Source organism: Penaeus monodon, chromosome 6, assembly GCF_015228065.2.
Source record: "Penaeus monodon isolate SGIC_2016 chromosome 6, NSTDA_Pmon_1, whole genome shotgun sequence".
Taxonomy (NCBI): Eukaryota; Metazoa; Arthropoda; class Malacostraca; order Decapoda; family Penaeidae; genus Penaeus; species Penaeus monodon.
In genome coordinates, this window is record NC_051391.1 from 41,174,461 (window position 1) to 41,185,200 (window position 10,740).

The 10,740-nt window shown below is 42.7% G+C and overlaps 1 protein-coding gene across 1 annotated transcript in view; it reads right to left on the reverse strand.

Annotated features, from left to right (window-relative positions):
- Positions 1 to 612: 612 nt before the first annotated feature.
- Positions 613 to 10,740, reverse strand: part of LOC119574473 (pre-mRNA-processing-splicing factor 8) — a 10,480-nt gene continuing 352 nt past the window's right edge. The window contains exons 2-8 of the mRNA XM_037921711.1: positions 9,469 to 9,707; positions 9,091 to 9,334; positions 8,551 to 8,805; positions 8,172 to 8,363; positions 7,526 to 7,852; positions 7,065 to 7,262; positions 613 to 6,619 (exon numbers count right to left, since the gene is read on the reverse strand). Of these exons, the coding sequence (XP_037777639.1) occupies positions 938 to 6,619; positions 7,065 to 7,262; positions 7,526 to 7,852; positions 8,172 to 8,363; positions 8,551 to 8,805; positions 9,091 to 9,334; positions 9,469 to 9,695 (7,125 nt within the window). The 5' untranslated portion in view covers positions 9,696 to 9,707 and the 3' untranslated portion in view covers positions 613 to 937. The remainder of the gene's footprint in view (positions 6,620 to 7,064; positions 7,263 to 7,525; positions 7,853 to 8,171; positions 8,364 to 8,550; positions 8,806 to 9,090; positions 9,335 to 9,468; positions 9,708 to 10,740) is intronic.

The following is a 10,740-nucleotide window of genomic DNA, read 5'->3' on the forward strand; positions in this document are numbered from 1 at the left end:
TGAAAACTACAATTAAGTATCATGCTGTGACCACGGCGGCTCAGACATGAACCTACCGTTCAAAGAAGAAGGGAGTGAAACCCACGTTTTTTTGGCTCATAAGGTAATGTTTGTGGAATTCCAGAATGATTAATGGTTAAAACACATAGATGTGCCAGATGTTAGAGGTCACATAGCATCATGATAAAGTATTGTGGGGAAAAGGATAAAATGAGTTAACGTATGCAACAGTAACCAATCATCAGCTGAGCACTGAAGCAACAGTCTACCTATGTGGCATAACCTAAGTATCTGATAGTATTAGCACTGCTTACAAATACATTTCCAGTCAATAATCATCTTCAAACTTTAAATCCATCCTGCCATTGCTTTACATATTCATGTGTATTGTTGAATGAGTTTATTTGCAAATATTTTAAATTATATGATCACTTTTGATATCTGTAAAATGACTGAATCCAGGCATGAAACACTGACTTGTTTCTGCAGAGTTTACTTCTGCTGCAAATTTATCAAGAAAAGCTAGTAGTTTTACACAAATAATGTCACAGTGACTAATTACTAGTCCTAGAAATTTTGTATTCATCTCCAAAAAGGGTATTGAAATACAAATGGTATTTTCAATTTATTTTTCTATAATTTATTCAGGTATATTTTGCTTAAAATTCTCCAAACTGGTGCTTGTGTAGGACCTTTATCTATTCCATCTTATGCATCATTCATGAACATATGAATGAAGTTCACCAAAAAGAAAAACCTGAATCACACAATCATACAAAATGAACTTGTACAAAATAAAAAATAAGGGCAACTGCCTTTCATAAGACCATATGATATCACATATCCAACTATTCTAGAAAACAAAGAAAAATATATCACTTATTAATTATTATTATGTACAAAATTCCCCATTTACACTAACGTGAAGCAATGCAAATTACTCTAGTGCATTGTCTCTGTCTGCCCCTGCTGTGTCAGCTTCATCAAGTGAGGAGAAATTGAGGAAGTGAGCAGGGCGATGGACCTCATGGTAAAACTCCTTTGGGCTGGCAAGCTGAAGGTCATATTTCATGTTAGGGTCATGCCGGACTCCCATGAAGTTATAGTTCCACGATCCCTGAAGTGGGGTCATGAATAGGCCTAAGAAGCGGTCAGAGAGTAACATCTGCACCTTCTCATAGTGGGATGGCAGGTAGCCCTTGGGGTTGTTACCCATATCCTTGTTATTTCGTCCCCATTCAAAGCCTGATGGTGTGAGTTTGTATGCCTGTAGGGAGCAAGAGCCTGGGGTGAAGGAGCAGGTAATGACAATGGTGCGGTCTGTGGTCCAACTTGTGTTATCTGCCATGATGGTTGCATGTGTGGTGATGTCATGAGGGGATAGCTGTGGCAACTCATTGGGTTGTGTGTGGATCCACCCAAGAGGCTCCAGCTCATTCAGGAACTCATGCCCAGGTAGCTTGTGTGGTAGATGCACCATCTGGTGAGTGCCCCATTGTGGTGGCATCACAATGCAACGAATCTCCTTCACCTGTGGATTATCTGGAGGACTTACACCATAGAGATAACCTGCAATCTGTGTCCTAAGATCTGATATAATGATGAATTTCTTCAACACATTCTTTGGCAGGATGTATGTAAAACCAGTTTCCTTGATGTCATCTGATGACACATAGATGTAGTTAGTACGCAAATGAAGATTTGTAGCAGAGATAGCTCTCACTCTCCATTCTGTCTTGCTGCTGAATGTTGCTGTTTCATAGTTACTGGTGGTTGAGGTAATGATCTCATCTCCATGTTTGTTGACAGTTCTTGTTGTTGTGGCTGTCAACTGGGACTGTTCCTTGGTTTGCTTTTCAATCTCTGCAATTTGTTGTCTCTGTGCAGAGGGAGCACTGATTTCCATACCCAAAATGATATCACGGATCTCGGACTGCGTCAGTGATGCCACGTTCACGTTGTTCTTCTTACCATAATCAGCAAGAATGAGGTCCTTGAGCTGTACCTCTACCTTGACCCAATCCTCATCACTTAGTGAGGGCCAAATGTGGTGAGGTTCTGTAATGGTTGTCTTGTCAGGTTTGAGGAGAACCTTGGTTCGGTCATTGTTGACATGCAGAGCTCGAAGGATCAGGATGAGACGGGAGAAAGCTGTGTAGGAAGAGATGTTCTTCAGCCAGTCATCGTAAAGGTTAAACAGAACCATCTGGGGCTCAGTAGCCTTCAAGATCAAGTCTCCAAACTTCTCCACCTTAAGACAAGCTTGGAAAGGAAGCTGCAGCTCAGATCCCTTGATCACAATATTTGGGAAATCCAGTAAATGTACCTCAAGAGGATCCAACATACCCTTACGTGTCACAATAATCTGCTTAGGCTGTTCTTCTACTGGGAGGGACCTAATCAAGGCAGCAACTTCTTCAGCAGTCTTCCACTTGGCGAGCTGACCCAGACGTTTCTGGCCAGCCCATACTGAAGTGTGAATGATCTTCAGGAAAAGCTGACCTGTACGAGGGTTGAAGATGAAAATGGCTCCATTAATGGGCTTGGTGGTCAGGTTGCCTTCAAAGGTCTTGTGAATGGTCACTCTGTACACATTTGTATCATCTACAAACCAGATGATCTGATTGGAGAACAATTCCCCATAGTTCTGGGATGAAAGGTAAGGTTCAGTGGGCTCGGAAGAGTAAAGTTGGAGGCCTTTGCGGATGCGTTCGCGCAACACATACAAAGCCGGGTTGGCCTTCATGATCTTTGCCATTGCCTGCTGTATAAGAGGTTTGGCTCCTGGGAACCAATTTCCATAAGCACTGTGCAAGTTATAAGCAAGATCAATTGCAATAAGCACACCTGTTGGGGATGGATACAGAGACATGTTATCTGTGGTGTAGTCAAGGAATTTGGCTCTGGCATATCGCTCAACATCATGAGAATCATAATCACCCCACCTCAGCTGAACATCAATCCAGTATTTCTGTGTTGTTGATCCATCCATTGTGTCCTTGGAATCTGCTAACAGTGATGGTTTTGAGTAGTTCCATTTGTAGGCTGCAAAGAGCAAGATATCTGCACAAGATGAATTCATCTTATAGGACTTCCTGGGATGAATGGTCTCCTTCTGCACGGTCTCAATCTCTAATGCATCAAGTTCTTGATCGAATACCTGACACAAATCCATCACCACAGACTCGTGGATCTTCTGCCACAAATGGGCACGGAAAATCTGGATAAGAGAGATCTTCAGTGTGGGAATCTTACCGTGCATGAAAATACCAGTCAGATCAAGCTGCACCTGGAAACCTACATACACATTAGCTCTGTTGATGGTTGGGGACCACCAGAGGGTGAAGCGACGGTTGGGAATCTGGTTCAAACCTGACCTCTGGGCATTGGTAAGCTTCTTGTACTTCATGCTCTCTTCAAATCCTGATGCCTTCTCCCAGAAGAGACCCTCCCATGTAGGGAAGTATGTGCCCTTGAAGAGTGTGTGCTCCAGAATACCTTCTACACCACCCAGCGCTTGGATCATGTCAGTACGGTAATTGTTCAGGTTCCACAGTTTTCCATCGTGGCGCTGATGTGTCCACCAGAAGGGGTTCTGCTTGAGGACTTGATACTGCTTGAATTCAGTTCTAATTCTCCAACCCTTGTCATAGGCCAGTGTGTGACGATCCTTTTGGAAGAGTGTGTTGATTCTTGGGATACCTCGATCCCACGAGTCTTCCAAATCCTCTAGAGTCAGACGTCTGTTCTGAGCAGTAGCCTCTTGCCGCTTCAGAGCATACTCAGCCCACACTCTTTGTGAGTCGAGGAATTCTGTTTCCCATGGCTGAATATACCTGTACAAATTGGGAATAAGCTGATCTTCATCATGACTCATACCAGATCTGAAGTGGGTAATGCCTACATCTGTTTGCTTGCTCCATCTCAGATCAGACTGTGGGATCAGGACGTGGCCCATTGACAACATACCAAGGCCACCCAACTCCTTGGGAGTGTAGAACACCACAGGGGGGAATCTGGAAGGCATTTTTGAGTTGAGACCGATCTTGATACGTGTCTGAATCTTGTTCTCACACTTCACCAAGAGATCAAGCAATTCCTGAGTGTTGACAACTGATTCTCGGTAGTATGTCATAAGACCAATCAGAGCAGTGTTCCATTTGTTTACAATTTTGGTGAAAGTTGTTGAGCCAGAAGCCATGAGGATCTGCCTGACACGATTGTGGAATCTCTGCATGGACTCATCGTCTACTCTCAAGAAGCACTGTGAGGTACGTTCCTTTGTAACCTCATTCTGAAGATTCCAAACTCCATCTCTGTGTTTAAACTCTTCATGTGTCATGCGACATTTTGGCAAGATTCGGCACTCAAAGCCAGCCATGTTGAATAGTAGATTTGGATTGTCCTTGGAGTAAACAGACACAAACGAATTCTCCCAATTAACAGTTGTAACAGATCTTGGCAAACGGTTCTTGATGTCCCAGAAAACAGCACGTCCCAAGTTCACATCATGTTTCATCAGCCTCATTCTTGCATCCCTTGGCCAACACTTCTTGTTGTTGTAGCCTACAATGTTTTCATTATTGGGATCAGGGTGCTCTGTCAAGTATCTTTGAATGAGGTCCTTTGCCTCTTCTGCTGAGAAGCGGAAGAAAATGTGAATTCTATCAATATAGCGGGAGTACAACCTAATGGGATGCTGGGTTTCTGTGGCAACATCTTGGAAGTTCAGGAAGTCATTGGGCATCTGTGGGGGCCCAGCCATGTCCGCTGCACGCTTGAGACCCAAGACTAACAAATCCATAACCAAACCATAATACTGCACAATGAAGGAGGCAAACTGCAATCCACAGATGATACCATATCGGTTGGTGTGGTTCATGTCCTTGTAGTTGATGTCAACGTTATTCTTAGCTGTCATGTAATCAGCAATGTTGTGGTCAACAATCAAGCGCAACAACCTGTTGAGTAATGTAAGATCAATCTTCTCATACAATTTCTCATACTTGGATTCAAGCATGACATTACATTCACCATCAGCTGTGTCCCAAACATCTGTGAGGTTGTTAATTCCTTGACACCATTTGTACACAAGTAAGGGAGGTGGCTCAGAGTCACCTGGCTTCACCCATGGTGGGAAAAGTCGTCTCTTGTCTGCCTCGTACCACAGATACTGATCAAGGTATGCATCTGTGATCTTTTCCAGTGGTTCTACATCATAGACTGGAATAAGGTGACTGTATAAATCCATGAACTCTATGCCCACTTCCTTGAAGGCTCTCTGAGTAAGCAGATGACGCTTGATACGGGAGAGGGCTTCGTGAGGATTATCATAAGCCTGCTCAATGAGACCCAACTCCTCTCGCTGAGACTGATTCAACCTTGACTTGACACTGTATGCTTCTTTTAGTCTTTCCAGAGCCAGAATCAGGAGTTTGGTGTCATGCTTGTATGAAAGAGGTGGGAATGGGATAGGAGCAAAACGCCGTGATTCCAGCCAGTGAACTGTTGTTGTGTAGATGGCCACAGCTTCTTCCGGACTGATGTATGGACCATCCTTCTGGTAGTTGTGCTGCCTTTCTTGCTCTGATTTCAGATACAGACGTGTCAGTCTGCCCATGTTCTTCTTGCACACAGTCTTGTCTACTGTTGCTCCTCGGCGAATTCTCTCACGATTGTAGTGAGCTGTGTTTGTCCACCAATCTGCCTTCATTTTCACATAACGAAGGATCATGTTCTCAATGGGGGTGGGGAGTCCAGGTACCTTCCATGGGATGTTTGCCTTCCAGCACCTCCAGGCTTCAGACAGATGCTGGAGGATTGTACGAGCCTTGTTCTGCTTGATGCCCTCTGGCATCATATCTAGGATGTCGTGCATCACAGAGGCTCTCAACTCAAGATCGAAGTGAGACTCTACTCGCTGCTTGGTGACAGTCTTTGCCACACCCTTGCTGTGTCTTCCCTCGAACTGACGTGAGAGCAGGTTCCCCAGCCAACGCTCCAAGAGTGGTGTGATTCCTCTCATAAAGAAGAGCCAGACTCTCCAGCCTGGGGCCCAGAAACCACATCCAGGGCCCTTTCCCACTTGACCAGTGTTAAACCTGTAGTAGATGACGTGCTTCAGATCTTTGCACATCCTGATTTGCCTCATGAGTTTGTACTTGTACCTGTACATACCTGTCAACTGGCCAACATGGGCAAAAATGTACTGCAAGCCATCAGCCAACTGGAAGGCGTCCACATTGTTCAGCCTGTACTGGACATGGGCATCAACAACCAACTTGGTCAACCTCAAGATCTCACGACACAGATGGAAGGCATTACCGAACCTAGACTTCTTTCTCTCCTTTGTGGTGAGGGTCTTGACTGGTTTCAGATTGAAATTGTAATCCAAGTGAAGGTAATTCAAATTCTTGCGATGGATCAGGAGGTTCAACATGTTGTATCCCTGCCGGCACACCTGAAGGCCAACCTCAACCCAATCCAGTGTTGTTGTTTGGAAGAACTTGGTGGCCTTGAATGAGCGGAACAAATAGCGCTTCTTTTGGGCCTTCGGGGGGCGGTGCTTCAAGGCATTCAGGACGTAGTACTTCAACAGCTTCTGGTACGATACTCGGACCTGTGGGGGTTAATGCTCAAGCTATCATTTTGCTCATGTGACTGTTCAGAACAGATAATCTTACAAGATGCAAAGAGATTATTTGAAACAGGGCTCACAAAGATAACCCTGGTTCCAAACCTTTTAATTACACACAACTCTTTTTCTTAAAACTGAGAGAGAGTGGAGAGAGAGAGAGAGAGAGAGAGAGAGAGAGAGAGAGAGAGAGAGAGAGAGAGAGAGGAGATTAGAGGAGAGAGAGAGAGAGAGAGGAGATTAGAGGGGAGAGAGAGAAAGAGAGGAGATTAGAGGGGAGAGAGAGAGAGAGAGAGGAGATTAGAGGGGAGAGAGAGAGAGAGAGGGAGATTAGAGAGAGAGAGAGAGAGAGAGAGAGAGAGAGAGAGAGAGAGAGAGAGAGAGAGAGAGAGAGAGCAATGACGAAATGTAACACAAGGTATAAAATCACCTTAACAGGCTGGCCAGGTGGGCAGTGCTCTCTGTACCAGGTCTTCACCAGTGGGACATCAATGGCTCTCCTCATGGTTCCTGACCTCATGTTGAAGGGTCGTGGAGCCCACAGGAGTGCAATTCCATTTGCAGTTGCATCATCGTAGAGCTGCCAATCCTTCAACAGGGATTCCACACCCTCTGGCAGCTCGAAGTCCTGTAAATAATCAAATATGTTACAAACAGGTATACAACATTCACTATTGCAATAATAATCAAGCTCAAGAACAAACATATAATTCCTAGATAATAAAAAAGTAATAACTGATGAAATAAAACTATTACATGAATTAACAATATTGAGACAATTATTCATATAAATACATAAATAAACATATGTGCAAATATGTATACATACATATTTTAACACACAAACAAAACTCAATAATGAACAACCTAAACTGACCCTAAGAAACTCACCTCATCATCATCAGGCAGGAGCGTCTCTCCTTTGACGGTGTTACGGTGTGAGATGGGGTTGATGAGTGGATCGAAGTAGAAGGCAGGAAGGTCAGGGTCCTCTGTTTTGATGTACAAGACCACAGGGGTGTGGTACCAACTCAGATGCACGTACTGAGGCATGTTGTTGAAGAGGTAGGGGAAGGCGATGCGGTACTCAGTGCGCACCTGATGACGAACGATGATTTTGTTGATGTCATTGAACTCATTCCAGTCCTCATCAGCTGGGTTCATGTCCTTGATCAGGGGCTCAAACTTGGGCCCACCAGGAAGTGCCATGTTCAGGGCCTGCAGTGCAATGGAAAATATTAGAAAAGTTTATGTATATTATCAGGAAAGAAGAAAGTAATAATACTAAATTTTATAGTATTTATATATATAAGTTATACAAAATTTAGTTTTATTAATTTCATTGAAATAGGAATATCTTTTAAAAAGATATCTGCATATCAAACATTATTTCAAAAATGTAATATTCTATTTTGATAAAAAAGGCACAAAATATTTTTGAAAATGAAAGAAAAATCTATCTACCTATTTATAGATATATATACACACACATACACATACATATATATGGCCATATCTCTGTACTTGAAAGATATACCTTTGCTGTGAAGAAGGATTTCAAGTCAAAGAGATAGAAGTAGTTATTGTCCGAGACATCTGTGAGCAGCTGGTTTGCCAATCTATATAGAGTTGCCATCTGTGGGAGAGTCAGCCGCCACTTGCGGTATGTTGGACCATTCACATGTTTTGTGTCTATGAGGGGCTTGTGCTCATAGAACCACTCAGCAACCTGAGGAAGTACATGAAATTAAATCAATAATGCAATAATGACCAATGACAAAATTATTCTCAGACATTTAAAAGAATGTCCATAATGTATACTTAACAACAGGGCACACTTGCAATAGAACATCAAGCAATGCCTGACAATACTAACCAACATTACAACAACAATTAAGATTCACTACAGCTCCTACCTCCACATCTTCCTCAGGATCCAGCTCCATCTGAATAGCCTCCAAGGGCTCCACATCAAGCACGTTATCTGCAAAATCCAGAGGGGGTTCTTCGTCATCGAAGGGAGGGAATCTCATCCTCTTGAAATGCCGACGATCTCGCTTCTCTCGCCTCATCATCATCCACATGGTGGACCACTGGGCAATGTATACCGGCTCAATCACCCAGGGGATCTCATTGACAAAGGTGATGGCTCCAGTGATGTGGTATAGGACCTAGAGGAACAAGTTATGATTATTAAAGCTGTTGCTTGTTTTTTTGTATAATTAATGACAAATGATGGATATTTCAAACATAAAAAAATAAAAAAAAAAAAAAAAAAAAAAAAAAAAAAAAAAAAAAAAAAAAAAAACAAACATAAGGCTAGCTAATACTTTAAAAATAAATATCTAAATACACTTGACATGCAGGCAAACCTATAATTCATCTACTTACATAAACACTGACATTTATGAGAAACTGTCCTTCTAATAAAAGGAGCTAAGGACACTATAACTGACCTGCACATCTCTTATTTGCTCCCATGGCATAGGCATATTCTCCAGCAGCTTCAACACAGCATGAGGCATGAACTTCAGCGCTCCTAAGTAAACGCGCTTATCATGACGGTACTTTCTGCTTGACATGTCACCATGATCACGGATGATCTTCCGGATGTGCTCGGGTGGCATTTCTTCTTTCTGTACATCCACGAAGCCAAATTTCCTTTTCTCGGCATACTTTTTGTTGTGGAGCTGTTGCCATCTGAAATGCAAAGAGACTGGATATCATTAACAGAACAATTTCAAACTTTATAGGATATTTGTGTAAATCTACTTTCAAATTTAAGCATAAAAAAAAAAAGAGAAAACATGAGTAGCCTAGTGTATCTCCCATACCTTCGAGCTTTCTCCTGCATCTTCTCCAGTGAAACATTTTCCACCGGTGGAGGTCCTGCCTGTGGGCGTGGAATGGCCTGGGCTTGTGCCTGTGCTTGGGCTTGGGCTTGAAAGTGTGCATGCATCTGCGCATGAGCAGCCTGGGCCTGGGCAGCAGCAAGCTGTGCCTGCTGCTGTGCCATATAGGCCCAGGGGCTGCCTGGGATCAGGTAGGGAGGCAAAGCCATCGTTTATTTTGCCTGGGGGGGAGGGGGAAATATAGTTAGTTCAACAGCTGTAACATATTCTTTTTAATACATGTACTTTATATTTTGAGAGTAAAACAATTTCACCTCTAAGGATCAAACTATTCTGACTGTTGTCTACCCCCAAGACTAAAGGAAAAAAGAAGAAGAAGAAGGAAAGAAAGATGAAAAAAGGCATGAATGAATATTTCACATTAGAGCTTTTCTTATCTGGATAAATCTATAGTATCTCCTGCATTATCTAGATATTGGTTAAGGTATACAAAAGGACTGCACCACGGTAAGAAAATTTTAAATCATAGCATTGCAGGTAATGGAAAAACTAGATCCACTGATGTCAAAATCATACATGTATGAAAATTTATTATGGTGAATGCTGCTAAAAGACTAAGTCCTCAAGTGCTTCCAGCAACTAAGTTCAGCCTTCCTTGCCTGGTAGCAAACAACTTAGCTGCAAAGTAACCCAACACAAAATGTCTTGGCACGTGTAGCTTGTGACATCATGGCCATTCATTGTTAATCTCCTAGAAAGACTTACAAAAGTTTCTCTTTACCGACCAATACTCTGGAATTATCAGGATCAACAAGCGTTCATGATAAAAACAAACTCTACACAACATGGATTTATGCCTCTGGGAAAATTGCACCCATATTACTACAGGAAGCTGGAAAAGGAATGGGGTGTTTTCAACTTTCAAAAAGTAAGCTTTGATATCTAAATTTCAAAATAAACACTTCTCTGTATGAAATGATTTAAAGAATAAAGAAGGTACTTTTTGGATGAAATTGCAAGCCCCCCCCCCTGTACCCCCTCCTTTATTAACACTAGGCCAACCTACACAAAATGCAGCACTGAAAAGAACGTGAGGGCGATGAACTGATATTTTCATTTCGCAGTAAACATGAGGCTGCGGACTATTCTATGCTCTGTAAAACGTCAGTGTTCATTTTCCTCTCCCTCTGTGCGTCGCTCTAGGTAACAAGTAGGCCTATTCCTCACAAAGCAAGAATCAAACTCTAATCAACC